Source organism: Amblyomma mixtum, chromosome 9 (genome assembly GCF_055824585.1).
Source record: "Amblyomma mixtum isolate Tamu chromosome 9, ASM5582458v1, whole genome shotgun sequence".
Taxonomy (NCBI): Eukaryota; Metazoa; Arthropoda; class Arachnida; order Ixodida; family Ixodidae; genus Amblyomma; species Amblyomma mixtum.
In genome coordinates this window covers 17,571,610-17,592,727 of record NC_143020.1, presented here as the reverse complement: position 1 = coordinate 17,592,727, position 21,118 = coordinate 17,571,610, and the positions used below count along the sequence as shown (strand labels likewise).

General features: G+C 49.6%; 1 protein-coding gene across 1 annotated transcript in view; it reads left to right on the top strand.

The window, feature by feature from the left end:
- LOC149328411 (uncharacterized) overlaps window positions 1-21,118 on the top strand; it is a 51,402-nt gene that overhangs the window by 21,966 nt on the left and 8,318 nt on the right. Inside the window, exon 4 of the mRNA XM_089562206.1 lies at window positions 5,143-5,211. Within this exon, the coding sequence (XP_089418332.1) occupies window positions 5,143-5,211 (69 nt within the window). The remainder of the gene's footprint in view (window positions 1-5,142; window positions 5,212-21,118) is intronic.

Sequence of the window (21,118 nt, the reverse complement as noted above, 5' to 3'; positions counted from 1 at the left end):
GCCATAACCACTGGGCCACCGCGGCAAGCTGAGTTGCATTAGATCCATCATTTACACTCAATGATAAGCATATCACCTAAGTATCCCAAAATACATCTGCCTATCATGCGCGCTTGCACTGCGGCGATGGGGTACACGTTCTTGGCCGTTATGTGTCATGAGTGGCATTGGTTTTCTTCTTTTTACTTTTGATGTTCGTTGGGTTTTCTTAGGAAAGGAAAACTTTTGAGGACCGTTTCTAATAAAAATCAGTGGGAGTCAGCGCTTCATTTGCCTCTGTTTTCAGTGTCCCGTCTTCCGGCGCTGTTTTAAACAATCAAATTAAACACCATATTCATATCAGCGTCTTGTACTATCTCTCTTAAGCTATCGAAGCAGCTTCATTGATTATTAGAGATGCTGAAATGATAATATTTTAACACACATGGACCTTATGGGCTGTTTCTTGACCACTGAAAACGCGCGGCGCATATTCGTATGCTGTCTAGCTGAAAATTGCTACTACTAGTTCTCGCAGCCCAGTAGCGGATGAAAAATGACCTAAGTCTCGAACATTCCACGCACATAAGGCATCAGTACTAAATGGCAAAGAAAAATAACCGCCACCCCAATCTGGTGCTGACTTGTTTTCTTCATAAGAGTACAAAAAAGAACAAAGAGGGATGCCACACCCTGAAACAGTGCGTTCATTACTGTATCATAATGCTAGCAGACGACATCTGTAGGCTGATAAAGTGAGTGGAAATTTTTGAAATTACTCTTCACACTGTAGAATTCGGTCATAGCTTTGAAAGATAGAAAAGCCGAAATGCGCCAGATATGTGCAAAAGTTGACAACAATCGAACTTTAACGACAACCAGCGCCAAGAAAACACTCCTCACATATACAGAGTAGAACAAAAGATAAGGGCAAAAAGCCAGCGAGATAGTCGGGCCAAATCAGTGCGGTCAAATCTGCTAGAAAAACCCCTTTTCACATATCATATTAGTTGTAAAGAGTCAGTAAACAACGAAAAAATAACGTCTAGCCAACAGTTTTGCCGGATAGAAGCAAACGGCGAACAGCCACGTGGGGGAGAAAGGTGCAACAATACGAGGGGGTACCCAAAAGAAACCGGACTAAATTTTTTGGTCGGCAAAGCTTCTGTGGTATCGCGTTTTGCCACTAGGAGCGCATAGAACGAACATTCCAGAGTCAGTAAGCCGAGTGCCGTCGTTGAAGGAGGTCAGACTAGTTTAGGCAGAGTTTTAGAATGACGACTGTTTTGTGTGAACGTCGTTTTTGCAATGGCTGATTTTCGTGAACAGCGTGCGCCGGTAAAATTCTGATTTTTGCTCGGAAAAAATGGAAACTCTTGAAATATTAAGAAAGACGTATAAGGACGATGCTATGGGGACAACTCAAGTGTTCCTGAATCGAATCCTGAATCAAAGCAACAATCATGCCAATGGAAAACTTCAAATTCACCTCGCCTCAAGAAAGCTCGTCAGGTAAAACCAAACCTCAAAACAATGCTGATTTGTTTTTTCGACGTGAGAGGTGTCGTCCATTGAGAATTCGTTCCGCAGGGTCAGGCTTTCTACTTGGATGCTTTGAAAAGATTGGGCAACAGTGTGCGGTGGAAGCGGCCACATTTGTGGCGGTCGAGTGACTGGTTTTTCCATCATGGCAATGCCCCTGGTCACACAGCCCTGTCTCTACGACAATTTTGGACCAAAAATGGCATGACCCCTATTCCTCAACCCTCATACTCTCTTGACCTTGCCCCGTGCTACTTTCTTTGTTTCCTAGAATGAAAAAATAGGTGAATGGAAAGCGTTTCGCTGATGTTGCTGAGGTGAAGAAAAAAACGACGGAGGCACTCTCAAGCATCACAAAAGATGAATTTAAACAATGTTTACAAAAATGGAATGAAAGATCCGACAAGCGTATCATTGCAAGTGGGGAATACTTTGAAGGAGATTGAAGGTCTGTGCTTAAAATGTGAACAAATAAGTTCAAACAAAAATAATTCCGGTTTCTTTTGGGTACCCCCTCGTAGAGACGCCGACGGCAAGACGACCGTAAACTGTTGACAACTGCGAAGAAAACGGAAGCTACAAGCATGGCAACAAATTGTCCCGAAAACCAAAAAAAAAGTCAAGAGGTTCAAAGTAGTTACGATGATGAGCTTTCGCACTTGATGAGGGCCAAGGGATTAGGAATGTTAATGTACTACGAGATTTAGAACTGCCGAAGAATTCTAGAGAGTGCGTAAAAGCAGTGCAATAAAGGCAATGTTTATCATCAGTTCCATCGTCTACAGACGACGGCACTGATGATAAGTCTAGCAGGAAGGACTGAACCGAAAAGCAAACGAAGGTAAAAAAGCGCATGGAACCGAGGAAGAGAAGTAGTGATCAGCACTTTACACATAGATTACAAAGGTGGCACACAAACAGGCGGAATCACAGAGAAGGCAGCAGCACCAGATACAGAATTACCGGCCGTTAAATCAGGAACAATGATTATCGATGCAAGCATTGACGAGGTAGATACTCATAGAAGGGCGCCTGCACAGACCGACCCCAATACAGACCAGAAAAGAAAAATGTTCACCATTAAAATATGGCGTCGATCAAGGCGGAACAAATAAGAATAAAAACAACTGATAAATGGAGCACGACACTGAATACAAGGATCGCAAAACTTCACGAAGGAAACGGTCAAGAATTAAGGTGGCAGAAGTCTCCAGAACAATAATAAAGGCCCTCGTGTTGATCTCGGCAGTCTCCGGAGTAGACGAAATAACAAAAAAAAGTCGGACCACATACTGAAAGAAGTTTTCAACCTTTAACCACCGATAATGATTATCTCTGGATCACCCCTTCTAGGATCAGTATTTGGAAGAACTAAAGAAGACAGTATCGAAAAGGACGTTTCTGCAGGGGAAACACTAACATGCTATGATAAGAAAGTAGGTTATGGAAACTTAATAATAGATTAGAGAATAAATTAGAGGCCCTAAAACTCAAGCAAACGCATAAACAAAAATATAACACCTAATAACAGTACGATTACACAAGGAAGAAAACAACTGGTCTTGCTTTCAACTTCAAGAATCCTTCCGTTGCTCGAGAAAACACCGGTGGGTCCGATATTAGTGCGCTCCACAGTAGCACTAAGTTCGGCTATGTAGGATCTGGCAATTAGTTTTCAGCCTATACGGGCAGCGTGGGCAGAACAGGCAAATAGGGTAAGAGCTAGATTTCAACCGCCCTAATAGTTGTCACGGCCCATGGAGGCGTGCCGATAAACGCCATGTGACACTAAAGGCGGCCCCGTGTTCGTCATCAGGACGATGCAGAAGATTTCGGCGTCAGGTCTCTACACTGCGGCTTTTTTATATCCGCTTGAGCCATGCGATCTGTATGGCTGAAATAAAACTTGCCTTGATTGACCGGTGCCACATTGTGGGTATGGCGTTAATGACTTTGATCTAAGATAATTTCAGCTTCAAGTCGCCGTTCGGGCATTGTGGTATTAGCTTTGCGTTGCTGTCTAGATTGCTAACTGTCGGTGTAGATATGAATGACCGTTTAGCCGACAAGAAAACGTTGGTAAAAAAAGTCATTCTTGCAATTTCATATAGCGCGAAGTGATACTGAGGCTAGAGGAGCACACTGAAGTTGATGGTTGAAGGTTTATTTCTGCAACTTGGTGTTGCGAGGACAGCCAGGGAAAAAGCTGTATAGACAGCTTGAGAGGTCCTGGCTTCCTCTTACAGTGCAGCATTGACGGTGGCGGAGTACGACATCAAACAAAATGTAAGTAAAGTATGTTCGGTACAGAGAATGAGACATGTACGTTCAATACGCAGTACATTGTGCTTATAAAAGAAAAAAGAACTACATTAGATCAAAGAGCCTACAAAGGCAAACACAGGGAGGAGAAAATAAATGACAGCAAAATTGCCAGGTGCACTCGAAGTGGTAATAGGAAGAAAAAACTACATGAACATTTGGGGCAATTCTTTCAGAGAAATATTGGATACATCAAGATTCTTGGGGCAGTACAACTAGTTCAGAAGTGTCGGCAAGGTATGCTGGAACATTTGTTTGCCATAGTTTGTGCGGAATTTCTTAACATTCCAAGGCTCTGCTGCGCGGGTATCATACACAGTTCTGCTTTGCACTAGCCCAGCTAGTGTAACTAAGGAGTCATCATTTTTCATTATGGCAAGTTTATATTTATAGCACAGCCTATAGTTATACATGGACTTCATTGGTATGACATTGTGTCGATGGAAAAGGCTCCCAGTGTGGAAGAAATACGGCACTTTACATGCAATGCGTATAATACGCTTTTGTAACACTGTGAGTTTGTTAATATTTTCAGCTGTTGTTGTCGCCCACACTATACATCCGTAGTTGGCTATAGAAGAGAACATAGCGTGGTAAAGGAACATGTTGACTGACGTAGGAAAATTAAAGCAATTGCGGCGCATGATACCAACTGTTCTGGAAAGTTTCTGAACTACGTAATTAATATGGTCATTCCATGACATATCTGCTGCAAAGTAAACGCCCAGAGTTTTCACAGACTGCACAAACTCTATTCTGGTATTGTTTAATTCAATTAGAGATTATAATGCCTTAATTAGAGGTTATAATGGTTATAATGAAGTTATAATGTCTTGGAAGGTGTGTGGTTCCGAAATAGCTGCCGCCGGCGCAGCCATGGAGTTATACGCTCTAAATAAAAAGGTAGCTTCGTAATGAGGCCTGTGAAGAGCTCTCGCGTCTTTGCTGTGGTGTTATTGGATGCCAGATTTGCATTGAAACAACGATATATAAAGAAATGTTGAAACTATTATGATCTCGTAGAAACCATGGTTAGAGGCTGCAGTTTCAAGGAAAATTGGGCACACATATCTAGCGCTTGCGAAAATATTTTGCTCAAGATAGGTTTCTTCCCATGAGGAGTGACATAGTTGCTGTCTAGGAACTTTACTCTGTTAATATAGTTACAACTGTTACTGTCGTTAAGCATTTCTTTATGTTAATGGGAATTCCCTTGGATTCTTATATATTGTTACGCATATGTCACATATGATGTTCTTCTTCTAATAAGCCTGAAATCTATGCCGTCTTCATTTGCAGCTTGTCATTGTGTCGTGCCGGCATTACAACACGTGCAGAAATTCCGTTGAAGGAGCAGCTCTCAAACCGGTAAGGAAACGGCGCATCTATTGTAGATTTGCAAATGCTTTGATCGTTCAGCCACGATGAACGAATTAAAATACGCCGTGCACTTGCTGGCAAATTTATTACTTCCTGATACACTCTGCTACGCTGTGCGTTGTGCTTTCTTTCCTTTCTGAAAAACCCATCCAGCCGCCTTGCGAGGTGGCCCCTTCGCCTACAGGAATGTGATATCCGTCTCGGCCATCGCATCAGCCGCAAGCATTAAGACGCCCACGCTCTATCCTGCTGCCCACTTCCTGCCATTATTTCTAGCCTTTCCACCTCCGACGCCTCCTAGCCGATGCTTCACATCAGCGCCATGCCTTCGGCGCAGCGTGCCGACCGACGGTTTTCTTATCGTCTTGACTTTTCTAACATCTTGTTTAGGAAAACTCTATGTACCGGTCCTCTACACCCGCATCCGAAATTATATTAATACAACGATCCCCTCCCCAAACTATGGTTAGGTTCAGGCCAGGGCTTTCGGCCCAAGAAGCCTCCCTGGTCCAGCGAGAAGTGCTTGCCAACATCCCAGGAGGTAAAGAACGTCTTTACTTGGCTTTAGATTTAAAGTACTTCTTCGACAACGTCTCTCACGAGGCGATCGTTCAAGGCATAGGTGACCTGAACGGCGACGAAAAGGCCGTTGCTTACGTGCGTGCAGCCCTCACGGGCTGCATGACCACGATAGGCATCGGTCAAAGCCGCTCTGGCGTCAAGGATGTGCCATAACAAGGCACACCTCAGGGTACAATCATTTCTGCCCTACTTTGCAGTATTGCTACGCTCAGACTGTGGCGCGGACTACAAGCACTTTCAACTGTAGGCTTTGCCATATATGCAGATTATATAAATATATTGGCCACAAGGGTTCCCGGGACTAAAAAGAAACCACCCTACAGTCAGCAGCACGCATCGTCGAGGACTTCGCCTCTTGAAGTGGCCTTCACTGCACCCTGGCGAAATCGGAGGTCATACAAGTACATGGCCCGAGATACGCCTCTGCAGGTTCCATCAAACTCACGATCGAGGGTCAAGCCATCAGAGCCTGATCCTGAACCTGGTCGGCAATCTTTGTCTTTGAATACAGAGCAACCTCCGTGTCACCCACACCACCCAGAGTCTTAAAATCACCGCAAACCAAATGGCTCTCATGATCAGCCGCATTCCCAAGCATACGGACTACATACGGACTGCCCTTTCTCACACTAACAAAGAGGGGGGAGCAGCAAGCAGACACTATGATAAGGGGCTGGCACGTGAGGGCTATTAACCTTCCTGAGAACACCTCAGCCGAGTTCCTGACCACCCTAGGAATTTTCAACGCCTTTGCAGAACTAGCAGAAGCCATCCGTGATTCCCAAACACTAAAACTTCATACCACTCATGCTGGACGAGCTCTCTTACGAAGAGTAGGCACAGTTGCGCTCATCCGCGCAATGGGTGCTTCGTCCTCCTTTGAAAAACAACACAGGAAACATATCAGCGCGGCTCCGATGCCGAAATATATGCTTAAAGAGGTTCACTCAAGCAGACGACGAGCGCGAGTATCCTAACCTACGGCGACAGTTCCCCGAACATGGTTTCTCCGAACAGGCCTGCCCTACACTGTTCCACATTTTGGTGGGGATGTACGGCCAAGCAAAATACTCTATAAACGGAAACCATGTATTTTGAACGGTGGTTAGCGCTGCTGCCCAGCGATAACCTGGAAGACCAACCGGCCCTCATACAACAGGTCCGCAGGGCAGCTCAAGCCAGTGGAGCCCTAAAATGAGGACCCCACTTGTAAGCTCGCACAATACCCCATTTCTTCAATAAAGATTTTTCTCCTCCTCTTCTCTAACCAAAAGGCTGCTTCTTCATCACGTTCTCTTCGCCGCCATGCTTCGTCCTTTGTCACGGCGCCCTCGAAAATTGCTGAAACACTTCACTGCAGTGGAGTCAGGCGGGGACACAGGGGCGTGCCCCGAATTCTTGAATTCCGAATTCATATCTGTTGCGAAAGTATTGTTCACCAAGTGTAATATCCCTTTGATGGATGCAAGGAGAAAAACTTAGACACTTTTTTTCATCACCAGAAACTTTCTGGGACAGGTTTATTATTAACACATAAAAATGAGTGGAAACTGTCTCTTCACAAAAGAGAAAAAAGTGGGACAGCGTATGTCCTACCAACCACATAGGGTGTATTCATCATGTGGGACAGGGTATGTCCCACCATCCACCCCAGGCAAGTTGTCAGCGGCAGTGAAACGGGCCAAAGCAAGTGACGCAAAGTGGTACGTTGCACATTTTGCAACCGTATTTGGTGCGCACTTCCTTCTGCTTTGTAAAGCACCACCGCCACCGCAGTTGTTTCCCAGTGAGGACGGGGTGGTGGCCATTTCCGGCAAATCGGAGCTCATCAGGAACACCACTCATTGCGCGTCCATTCTTCTTGCCTTTTTTGTAGTAGTGCGCTTTCAGAGTGTTTCTTGATTTTCGAAAGGTGTTTTGGGCTATCAGTTGACGCCCAAGCATCAGGCTGAACTGCAAATAGGTGACAGGACTCATGGAGGAAATTTGAATGAACGCATTGACAGCTGCTGCGTCCAAGATGAAGTAAAAAATACGGCTCCACCAGCGCTTTGAACGGCGGTCTGCTGGATAGGCATTCCTGGTCGAATTTATCCACCCCACCCATCCATGTGTTGTATTCTTTCACAACACATGGACATTGCAGTGAATTTTTCTTCCCGTTTTGAACGGTTCGCTGGACTGCCACAACACTTTCTGGATCATGATAATTAGACATGATGTGCACATTTTTTAGAGTCTCGCCATTGGTAGGCTACCACATCAGCCTTCTTTCTCCAAATGTAGGAGCCTCGCTCCAGCTTGTTGTCAACTTTGACTTCGGGGGGTAGATCCCTCTTGTTCACACGAAATGTGCCACAAGCAAGAATATCTTTCTCTCGCAGCTCTTGAAGCAGCTTGGTAGAGCTGAAGAAATTGTCAAAAATAACTGCGAGCCAAAAAGGACGGTTCCATCGGCCAGAGTCAGGACAACCTGTTCGCCCAATGTTCTGTCTTCTGGCTTCTGCGCACTCTTACCTTCATACAGCTGGAACTTGAGGAGATAGCCCGTCTCAGAATCCGCTACAGACCATACTTTGTAACCTCTCTTGATTTTTGGTTTCATTGGCATGTGCTGTTTCATGCTTGAACGGCCTTTGAAGAGAATCATGCTTTCATCGACAGCGAGGTGACTGGACGGCGAGTAGTGAGCCTGAAATATCTCGTTCATCATGTCTATCAATGGCCGAACTTTGTACGAGCGGTCTAATTCTTTTGAGCCTTATTCCCGCATTTTTTCATTGTCATTGAGATGGAGACAGTTTGTTATCATTTGAAACCGTTTGTACGTCATCACTTGTGCGATTTCTTTCACATGAAATAAGCTGTCTGAGCACCAGTACATTTGCAGGTGGTGCATGCGATTCATACTCATAAAAACAGGACGCCAAGGTAAGCACGAAACTCCAAGCACGTGACTGTCGCCCATCCTTTGCGGCTTGTTTGTGGTGCACACAACTTTGTTTGATCCAGGATATGTTTGATCACGTTTTCATCGAAATACAGCATGAATGCTTCAAGGGCAGTGCTTCCTTCCAAGATCTTTTGGGATCCAAACGCATTGTGATTTGTCGGAATTGCCGCAATTCATTTTGACATGTCCCACTGGCTGGCTGTAATATCGTCTTCTAACAATTCAGGAGGCTTCTTGGTCTTTTTATGTTTTTTTCCTTTTTCCTGAGTACGGCTTGCGCGCAACTACTTTACGCTTGCTTGTAGAGGCAACAGCTAATGGTGGCGAAACCTCGTCCTCTTCGCTGCTCTTATCGCTTCCAAGCACTAGGTCCTCCTCGTCCGAACTATCGCAGTACTCATCGCCGCTGTCGTTCGATCTGCCCGGTAAACTAAAATACAGCTCCAACGCTTCCTCAGGGCTCAGGTATTTTCGTTCTCCTACACACAAAAAAAAAAAACAAATAAATCGCAGTATTCAGCTCCAGCGTCAACTTTGCGCACGCACTAGACTCGCTGTCCCTAACACTATAGGCGTCAAAACGCGTAACTGCCGCAAGATTCCTTCATACGAAGTTACTTTTGCCAGAAAACATCAACTTATACTCTCTGCTTTTTCTCTGAACGTTGCTGTAGTGCAAGAAACAGGTAAATTCACTTACCAGGCATATCAATGCAGTTCAGCCTGCTTCCAAAACACGCAAAAAAGACAAAGTTGAACCAAAAAAAAAAACAAACTGAACCAAAGCATCTTGTGGCTCCCCCTGTTGGTAAGCGCTGAAAACTGCACTGAATGTTTTCTTTAAAGCCTCATAGAGGAAGCCACACCACTCAAAGCCGAATTGGATATTGCTTTCTTGTTCAATGTAAAAACAAAGCCAGCGCGTAAAGTGGGACCTATGTGTCCCATCATCCATTAAAGGGATATACTTCTTCGCACTACCTCCTCATATCATGCGCAAACCAACGGCCTCACTGAGTGCTTTAACCGTACCCTTAGTAAGGCGCTGTCTGTGTACGTCTCTTCAAACCACCCTAACTGGCACCTTGTTCTTCTGCATGTAACCTATAATAAAATACCTCAATGCAGTCCGCAACTGGCTTCTCTCCTCTCGTTCTCCTTTACGGCCGACACTTTTCTGCTACCATAGGTACCATTCTGCCGTAACCGCGCCCTTCGGAGTATACACCTCTTTATGAAGCCACTCAGCACACTAAAGACTGTCGCTGCATCGCTTGAGCTTTTAAGAATGATGTCCAGTACCGAAAGACCTTCCGCCACGTCCTCAGTCAAACGACACCCAATTCTCCAATGGCTTACTTGTGTGGCTATGGATTCCGACACATACAGAACGCCTGTGCTCAAAATTTCTCGCAAAGTACCGCACCATGGCTCCTACCGTGTCCTGGAGTGCATATCACCTGTTAATTACAAAGTAGAACCTCGCATCCCATCCGATCTCCGCCCACGGGGACGCGAGACTGTTCACATCCAGCGCCTCAGGCCATTCTACGGCCCTGCCACCCTGCCTGGTGGTGGTGAAAAGCTCTTATTTAGTTGAAGGCCTAAAAATAAACGATAATTATTCAGGAGCACTGCGAGCGGCTTTCAAGCTGCCGGTTTTGGCGTCCAGGTCGCGCCTAGAGGCAACGTGCTCTGCCCGGGCCTCCAGTCTAAATTGGAGATTCAGCTCGATGCTAGACAAATCAGCCTCACACTGCTGCGGACTGTTTAGGTGCCAAGAGGAAGGGGGCAAATGTACTCGCTACTCGTACGCGGAGCTGAACGGGCGTGCCTCTCATGGGCGCCGCGCTTCTTGGCTCCATTTCAGCGGAATTGTTCATCCATCCTTCACAAAATTTCGCCAACGCATCCGCGAAGGTGACAGGATCCGTTTGACTACTTTGGTGACCGACTCCCCCTGCTTTCGACTATTTTGGTACATTTTCCTGCTGCACCTTGCCACCCAAGCACTGCGCCTAGCCCGCGGCGCAATGCTGCGCTCTTCGCCACACCTGCGGTCATCGCGGCTCGGCTTCGCTGCCTGCGCCGCTGCCGCTCGCAGGCCTCCAACATGGCCTACCAAGTCGATGGCGTCTCTATCACCCCTGCCGAGCTTGTGCCGACTCACACTGGGTACGTGCCGTAAAGGCACACCGTGCAGCCGGGGCACACCAGCCGAGCGTTTCGCCTGCGCCTGTCTCGAACGCATCCACGACCTCTCATCTACCGGCCAACACCACCTACTTTACTGCCACTCTACGTCGTTACACTCCCCTACCTCGCCTCCTCTTAAAGGACTTCCAAATCGTCTTCCGACCGGGAAGGGGCTTGACCTCAGCACTACCACCAACGAATCCCTGCTGCAAATCCCCTCTACCCTTGCCAACATCGACTACACCACCAAACGCGTGCCACCCTTGTGCGGGTAAAGCAGTACAATAAATCCCTTGCTGGTAGCACCCCATTTGAGCCGCACTCACGTCTATGCCTCCGGGTCGCGGAACTCCGCTTGGGTCCAATTTCGTAACTCTTACGTGCCTACGTTTCCGTGCTCGACAACGCTCTGCGCGGCATCATATACAGCGCCTTGGACTACCAAACTCAGGAATAAATAGTCCAAGACCTCCAATCCATGAATTTCGAAACCCCTTACGCCATCTCCCAAGCTCGTCAGATGAGACGCTCCAAATTGATTCTCATCGCTTTCGAGGGGACCGCCACCCTCCTCAGCACCATCGCCTTTCAGTACAGAATCTACTTATGCCCCCGTTCCGCCCTAAAGATGAGGCCTGCACGAACTTCTGGGCTCCAGGCCACAACACGAATGTCTCCACGAAGCCCAAGTCTGCCCTCTGCCACCGCTCTGACCAGGCCCACAAGGCAGTAAAATCCCCGACTTCCGTCACCGGCTGCATCTTGTGCAAGAGGGCCCACATCACGGGCTCGCGCTCGTGCAGGCACCGAGTCGACCAGAACGGCCCGTCGACACCCCCAGCCACCACCTAGCCCCAACCTCTTCCAACAACTCCGACCGGGCCCATCCTCAAGGCCTCCCGCCTTCCTGTTACGCCGTCACTCTGCCTCCCGTGGTGCCCGGTCTGCCAGCTGCCACCGATTCGCCTCCTTCCCGAATCTACCCAATTCCGAGCCAGGCGTCCACCGCCTCCGTCACCATCACCACATCACCGGTAATCTGGAGATCGCAGCTCTACACGCCGGACCCCAAAATTACGGCCCTCCAAGCAACTATCGCTACCCAGCAGCTCCAAATTCAGCAGTTGCGTGACCTGCAGGCTGCGCTAGCGCGACTGTCCTCCCCCGCTCCTCCTTCTTCTACACCAACTGCCGCACCTCTACAACCACCGCCTCCGCCGGCACCAGCTGAGTAGTCAGCTGCGTCTTCGCGTACCTCTACTCCCACCCGCTGCCCCCTTCAAGAATTCCGAACGTCCTCCTCCGACTCCATCGTGCCAGAGTGTGACGTCATTCGCCAAACGGCCTCCTTCTTGGAGGCGTTTGAGCGGCTCATCATGCCCGCTTCGCGCAACCTGAAGAGAGCGTCGCCAGTATCGACTCATGCGCGGCCGCTATTGAATCTCACCTGACCGTCGTATACACCAGTTTCGCGGCCCTAGAAGTCCGCCAGAGCGCGACTGAGGCCACCTTCGCGCATGTCTCGCTCCCTACCCTACCTATCTCTGCACTTACTCTAACTCCGTCTGAGGACCTCCGCATCCATCACTGTCAGACTCCCCTCGCAACTTAATCTATGGGAGTGGAGCTGTCAGTGGTTCCGCGGAAAACGGAGCACCCTGAAGCTCCACCTCCGGAACGTCCCTCCTGATACTCTCTCCTGCGTTCTAGGACTACAATCCAGTGAAGCTGCGCAAATACGCCTCCTTCCATCCTCCTTCGGAGGCCCAACCAACCATCACACTCGTGCACCGCAACCTAACTGCCATGCTGCACTAGCTAGACATTTGGGAATGTTCCCATCTCCTCCTTTGAAATTCTACCAGCCGTCGCACTGAGGCAAACCTCTAGTTCTCAAGGTGTATAGCCCTCGCAAAGCCCCTTCAACCCCTCTTCTCCTTGTCTCCTTGGTCATTCTAGGAGACTTCAACGCATCCTATACAAGCTGGGGCTACTCCCAGAACGCTCGCAAGGGCCACTAACTTTTGACTTCCATCCAGAACGAATGCCTTTCTCTCCTTCATGACTTCGCTTGCCCCACCAGGATCGGATTCATTGGCTAAAGAGATGAAGGGACGGTAAGTGAGCAAAAAGGACAATCACGAGAGAAGAGACAGCACGGGACGAGTGCAAACTTCAACTGATGCGCTTGTCCCGTCCTGTCTCTTCTCTCGTGATCATCCTTTTTGCGCACTTACCTTCCCTTCGCCATGAACCAACTCGCGAAACAACGTATCCAGCTGTCTAACGAGATGCCATTCCAGACCTTGCCCTCGCCAAAAATGTTGCCGTTCCCTCATGGATTATTAAAGGGGGTCTCCCTCGGCCGTGATCACTACGTCCTCTGCACCATTGTCCTTCTCCCCTCTCTTGCTGGTACCTCTGCTTCTCTGACTCAGACAGTTGACTGGGACCGTGTCCGCTCCACTCGTCTCTCTACTTCCTCTTCTGCTCCTAGCACCGACCTCTCGCCCTGTACTGAGACCCTGTTGGCGGAGGACCGCACGCCACATCCTTACTCCTTGCAGCACTACACTCCATTACGGCAGACAGCCGTCTGCTGCACCTTTGGGAGGCTTATCACACTGTCCAGCGCCTCTGGCAAGCCCAAAAACACAATCGCCACCTGCGCTTCCTTTTGCCCCAGCTGGTGTAGGACATCGAGAAATATTGCTGATCTCTTCTCTGGCAACACTGCGGCCAGACCTACGATCGCATAGCTGGCAACTTGAGCCTCCGCGACACGTGGTTGCTTCTCAGGGTGCTGCTGAACCCTGCGCACACCAAAGCCTCCCAGCGCAAGGATATCTCCCACCTCCTTCAGTCCAGCCCACCCTCCGATACTGACCTCCTGGCGGCCCTCAGGAACCGCTACCTCTGCACCGACTCCCCTACTCCTCTTCCCACCTACTGCGGGTTCCTGAACCCCGATCTTGATGCGAACATTTCCCTGGGCGAGGTTCGTGCGGCGCTACTCAAGCTCCGCACCACGTCGGCTCCGCGGGGTTATCGCATCATTTACAATGCACTCCGAAACTTTGATACCCTCGCCCTCCGAAGCCTTTACTAATCTTGTCAATGCTCTTTGGCAGGCTGGCACTCTTCCCTCCTCGTGTACCCATGCACGTGTCTCTTTCATTTCCAAACCCGGCAAACCTGTTGCCCTAGAACACGTCCGCCCCATCTCTGTCAGCTCCTCTCTCGGCAAGCTGTTCGAGCACGTCATCCTGGCCCACCTGCAGACATATGAATGACCGCGACATGTATCCGGACTCCATGCTCGGCGTTCGTCTCCAATAGCCCAGCAAGCATGTCATGCTCCAGATTTCCGAGGATTCCCAACACCCCTCCCACCCCAAACGCACTCCAGTCATTCTGGCGCTGGACCTTACGAAAGCATTCGACAATGTGCATCACACTGCCATTCTGAACGAACTCTACTCCCTTCATGTCGGACCCCCCGGGTCCATGCTTGCATCACCGCTTTCCTCACCCACCGCACCGCCAAAACCTCATACGGCCAACTTTCTTCTCCTTCTTTCTCCCTTGGAAACAAGTGTACCCGCAGTGTTCTGTCTTGTCCCCGCTTCTTTTTAACATAATCCTCTTCCCGGTATCACGTGCTCTGCGCGCTATTCAAGCTCTATCTCATGCTTTCTACGCCGACATCACCCTCTTGGAGACCACCGACGATCTTGGCGATATCTAGACCACTCTCCAGACGGGCGTCGACGCGTTGTTGACTGATGCCCGGGATATCTGAATGAGCTGCTCCCCGTCCAAGTCGAAGCTTTTGCTCCTTCTGCCTCGCGGGGTGGCCTCATGTCGCCTCTTGTCACCGTCTACCTGGGCGGAAACCCATTCCTCTTGTCTCTACCCTGCGCATCCTTGGACTCTTTCTTCAGTCTAATGGCAAGCAGACCACCCTCATCACTCGGCTCACAAACACTCTATACCAGACCACCTGCTTAATGCGCCGCATTGCCAACCACCACTACAGAATTCGCGAAGACGACGCCCGCTACTTGGTGATGGCCTTTGTTCTAAGCGGCTTCATCAGTTCTCTCATTATCTCTACCTTTCTCGTAACGAGGGGGACAAAGTCAACCGCTTCATTCGCCAGGCATATAAGTCCGCCCTATCCCTTCCCACATCTACCTCGACGGCTCGGCTATTCTCTATCATCATCATTATCAGCCTGACTACAACCACTGCAGGGCAAAGGCCTCTTTCATGTCTCTCCAACTAACCCTGTCCTTTGTAAATTGCGGCCACCGTAACCCCGCAAACGTAATTTCATCCGCTCATCCAACTTTCTGCTGCCCGCTGCTACGTTTGCCTTCGCTTCGAATGCACTCCGTTAACCTTTAGGACCACCGGTTATCTTGCCTTCGCCATACATACCCTGCCCAAGCCAATTTCTTCGACTAGGATGTCAGTAACCCGCGTTTGTTCCCTCACCCACTCCGCCCGCTTCCTCTCTTTTAACGTGACACCTATTATTTTTCTTTGCACATCTCGGTGCGTTATCCTTAACTTCAGCTGAACCCTCTTTGTTAGCCTTCACGTTTCTGCCCCATAGGTATGTACTGGTAAGATACAGCTGTTGTATACTTTTCTCTTGAGAGATATCGGCAAACTGCCGTTTATGCTCTGAGAGAACCTTCCATATGTGCTCCACCCCATTGTTAGTTTTCTACTTATTTTCCTCTCATTATCCGGATCAGCGGTCACTACTTGCCCTAAGTTTGACATATTTTCTTGCTACTTCCAGTACCTTGCTACCAATTCCGAACTGCTGTTCTGTTCCCTTGCTAGGCTGTTGAACATTACTTTGGCATTCTGAATGCTAATTTTAGCCCCACCGGTCTGCTCTGCCTGTCTAACTCATTGATCATGCTTGACTCATGTCCTCAGTGGCTTACCAAGGCAATGTCATCAGCAAATCGCTGATTATTTAGGTATTCACCATTCCCTCTTATCCAAAATTTTCCCATTTCAGGCCACGGGATTGCCTGCTGTAAACAGGCGGTGAATAGCATTGGCGAGATCGTTTGTCCCTGCCTGACAACTTTCCCTACTGGAATTTTATTGCGGACTTTATGGAGGACTATGGTAGCTGTGGAATCGTTATAAATATCTTGCAATATTTTCACATAACACTCTCCTACACCCTGATTCTGAAGTGTCTGCATGACAGCTCACGTTTTCACATAGTCAAACGTTTTCTCGTAATCAGTGAAGGCTATATATAGCGGTTGATTATATTGTGGGCATTTCTCTATCGCCTGATTGATAGCGCGGATATGTGATTGATAGCGTGAATACCTGATTTATAGCGTTAGTACATTGTAGGCAAGGGGATGTAAGCTGATCGCTCTTTAATGCTCAAGTCCTTGACGTTTCCTTTCTTATGAATAAAGATAATATTAGCGTTCTTCGAAGCTCCTGGTACGCTGGAGGTCACAAGGCAGTGCGTATACAGGGTGGCTAGTTTCTCTAACACAGTCTTTCCTATGTCCTTCAACAAATCTACTGCTACCTGATCCTCACCAGCTATTTTCGCCCTTTGCATGGCTCTTAAGGCTTTCTTCACTTCCGCCTTCGTTACTGGCAGGATGTCTCATTGCTGTCCTCTACAGACTTTCTCAGTAACGTTCTGATTACATTCGCTAATGTAAAGATTTGTGTAGAACTCTTCGGCTACTTTGACGATGTGATCCATATTGTTAATGACATTGCGAAAGACGTGGGTTCTATCCCGGCCACGGTGGTCGAATTTTCTTGACTGCGTACTTTTAGGGGCACGTGAACAGTGCGATGTCAGTGCACGTTAAAGAACCCAAAGTGGTGGATACATGTGGAGCCCTTCACTACGGCGTCCCTCATAGCCTGAGTCACTTTGAACGTCGCTGTATACCAAACAAAACTTAAGGCGAGGCTTTAAATTTAGCTTCCCTCCAACTTTTTGTCGGGCTCTGCGCTTCCGAGCACTGAGCGGGAACAAGACTTACCAGGATGAATTTGCGCTGACAGCGCTCCGGTTGCTAGCAGAAAAAAATTGGCAGAGGCTCAGCTTGGTTAAGCCCAGAAATTGCTAAATCAACTTCATCCGTTTCAGCCCGCATCCGCCGTGTCCACCGCCGCTCTGCGCCGAGGGCCCGAGCTGGAGCTCTGTTTATACAACTGGTATGTTGAAATGTGTCGTTCCATACTATTCATAGATTCTTTACCCATTAAAGTATCTTCGGCATTAAGAGCGTCCATGAAACTTGTCTCCAAACTGGCTATCTCCATAGTTTCGCTACCGTTAACACCACTCATTAAACTTGGCCCTGCACTTGTAGATGCACCCGCATCAAGCGATGTTGACCGGCGTGCCCGCCAGGCTGCTACACACGCACGTTGTTTAGCTAGCCGTTCTTCCCGTTCTTCGTCTGTTTCTTCGGCGCGGCTCCGTCGCTTGGCCACAGCACATCATCCGACATAGCGCACTGCAACGAGCGCAGCCCCCCCCCCCCCTCCCCCCCGCTTTATCCCGCTCTAGCGAGCGCCGTCTCTCGGCAGCGGCGCAGCCGGCGTGTAATGCTGTACCTCCACCATCGATGGCGCGTGCTGGGGCCCCGTCTCTCGGTCTTTCGTGACGTCACACGCCCACGTGACGCGCCGCTGAGTAAGGAGGCGCCACGACCATCGATGGTAGAAAAGTTCAAGCAGTATTTCTTTCGCAATAAAAAGAAGGGTGGTATGAAAGTTTGGTTAGTGATCGCTTATGGTCCGAAAGAGGTTCAGATTTATGGAGGTTTGAGGTCGCAAAGCGACTCAGGCGATGAGAGACGCCTTAGTGAAGGGCTCAGGAAATATCGACCTCCTGTGGTTCATTAACGTGCACTGAGAGCGCCAAGCACACGGGCGCCTGTTGCACTTCGCCTCCATGGAAACTCGGCCGCCTTGGTCGTGTTCGAACCTTGGTACTCCGGTCCAGTAAACGAGCGCCTTAACCATTGAGCCACCGCGACGGGCCCTCAAATCCGGAAGCGCAATGGTTATGGCGCTCGGCTTCTGACCCGAAAACGCGGGTTCGATCCCGGTCGCGCGGGCATATTTCGGTCGAGGTGAAAGAAATGCCATAGGACTATGTAGTGCGCGATACCAGTTCACGTTAAAGAATCCCAGTTGGTTGAAATCGCGGAAGCTCTTAAGCAGGCGTCCCGCATAGCGTATGTCGCACGGTACACAGACCTACTGCATTTCTTTCGCCTCCATCGAAATGTGACCGCTGCGACCGGGATCGAACCCGTTTCTTTCGGATCATCAGCCGAGTGCCATAACCACTGAGCCACTGCTGCGGCCTTTGGTACGGAAGTGTCATTTTCAGGCTGTCGTTTTCAAACTGAGTAGGATGACAAGTGTGCTGAATGCTGTCGCATAGAGATGCAATATTTCAATAGAAAAAATGGCTGAGGCTTAGCTAAGGTTAAGCCTAGTCAGATGCGAAGCATATTGTTACGTGGCAGGAGACGTTCACACCCCGCAGAACACTGGTGCAGTCACACTGAACACAACACAAGCACAGGGCGCACCGGACGCCAAGACACAAGCCACCGCGCAGGATTCAGAGCCCGAGCACGCGCCAAGCGCCCTCTCACTTCGTCTGCCTCATCGTCTCTGCGTCGACCCGTAGCATGACCCCCGGGCGTGAAAGCACCGTCGCGGTGCGGCTCAGCGAGTGTCAGAAGAGGGTAGATGGTAGGGCTTAAGGCGCGACACGTGCACAATATCGGAGGGTGGAGTACGGGAATTGCACTCGGTGAAGGCAGGCTCAATCTCGTATGTGACGGCTGTGACTTGGCGCAGCACGCGATACGGGCCCACATATCGAGAAAGAAGCTTTTCCGAGAGCCCTACACGGCGAGAAGGCACCCAGAGCAATACAAGGGACCCAGGCAAGAAGGCACTGTCCTGGTGGCGGCGGTTATAGTGCTCTTGCTGAGAAGCTTGGGAGGCTTGCAAGCGGGAGCGGGCGACTTGGCGAGCATGGTCAGCATGGGCAATGGCTTCACGGGCGTATTCAGAATGTGCGGGAGGAGACGGCCGATACAATGTATCAAGCGGCAGTTGAGGCTCACGGCCGTACAAGAGGTAAAACGGAGAGTATCCGGCAGTGTCGTGGCGGGAGGAGTTATATGCAAATGTAACGTATGGGAGTGCGACGTCCCAGTCTCGGTGATCAGAGGAGACGTACATAGCGAGCATGTCGGTGAGCGTCCGATTGAGGCGCTCAGTGAGGCCATTAGTTTGGGGGTGGTAAGCGGTCGTCAACTTGTGCTTAGTTGAGCACGCGCGAAGAATGTCGTTTACCACTGCGGAAAGGAAGGTGCGGCCACGGTCAGTGAGCAGTTGGTGGGGTGCTCCATGATGAAGAATGACGTCCTGAAGAAGAAAGTCGGCGACATCAGCGGCAGTACTCGTGGGGAGCGCACGCGTTATCGCGTACCGGGTGGCATAATCTGTGGCGACTGCAACCCATCTGTTCCCAGAAGTGGACTCAGGAAATGGGCCGAGAAGGTCCAAGCCGATACGGTAGAACGGCTCCGGAGGGATGTCAATGGGCTGAAGAAAGCCAGCGGGAGCAGAGGCAGGGCGCTTGCGACGCTGACACTCATCGCAAGCACCAACGTAACGGCGCACGGAGCGGTAGAGGCCAGGCCAGAAGAACCGACGGCGGATGCGGTCGTACGTGCGAGTAACGCCTAGATGGCCAGCAGTCGGGAGGTCATGAAGTTCGTGGAGAACGACTGTGCGTAAGTGCTTCGGGACGACGAGGAGAAGGTCAGGACCAGTTGGTTGAAGATTCCGGCGGTATAAAATACCATCAACGAGAGCAAAGCGGTTCAGTGAAGGGTCGGTTGGGGCGGACGTTAGGCGATCGATGATGGAGAGAAGCTCCGCATCCCGACGCTGTTCTTCGCCGATAGTTGTAAACGGAGTTACAGAGAACAGGTCAATGGTGCTTGCGCTCGTCACAGTATTAGAGTGGGCAACAGGGTAACGAGAGAGACAGTCGGCATCTTTGTGCAACCGGCCAGACTTGTAGATCACAGCGTAGTCATATTCTTGGAGTCGTAGCGCCCAACGACCGAGGCGACCGATAGGATCCTTCAGAGAAGAAAGCCAGCACAGTGCGTGATGATCTGTCACAACTGTGAAAGGCCTGCCATATAAGTAGGGACGAAATTTGCCAACAGCCCAGACGAGGGCCAAGCACTCTCTTTCGGGAATGGAGTAGTTCTTCTCGGAAGGGGATAGGAGACGGCTAGCATAGGCAATTACACGATGTGTGCCGCATTGACGCTGGGAAAGGATTGCACCGATGCCATGGCCACTAGCATCAGTACGGACTTCCGTAGGAGCGGACACATCGAAATGTGCCAAGACCGGTGCAGTGGTAAGCTTTCTTATAAGGTGGGCAAAGGCTTGGTCTTGGGAGGACCCCCAGGAAAAACTAACATCCTTTTTAAGAAGATCGGTGAGCGGCTGAGCAATGTCGGCAAAATCTTGAATGAATCTACGAAAGTAAGAACAAAGGCCCAAAAAACTTCGGACGTCGTTGCTCGAACGGGGTACTGGGAAGTCTTTTACTGCTCGGATCTTGTCTGGATCGGGACGAACCCCCGTAGCATCGACGACATGGCCTAATATATTGAGCTGGCGACGCGCGAAACTGCATTTTGAAGAGTGGAGCTGCAGCCCGGCATGGCGAAAGAGGGAAAGAACTTGTGAAAGGTGGCCCATGTGGGACGAAAACGAGGGCGAAAACACAATTACATCGTCTAAATAGCACAGGCAAGTGGACCACTTAAATCCTTGCAGCAAGGAGTCCATCATGCGCTCGAAAGTGGCTGGGGCGTTACATAAGCCGAAAGGCATAACCTTAAACTGATATAAGCCGTCAGGAGTAACAAACGCAGTCTTCTCCCGGTCCTGGTCATCCACAGCAATTTGCCAATAGCCAGATCGGAGGTCTATGGAGGAGAAGAATTTGGCTCCGTAGAGGCAGTCTAAGGCATCGTCAATTCGAGGAAGCGGATAGACATCTTTTTTAGTGATCTTATTCAAGTGACG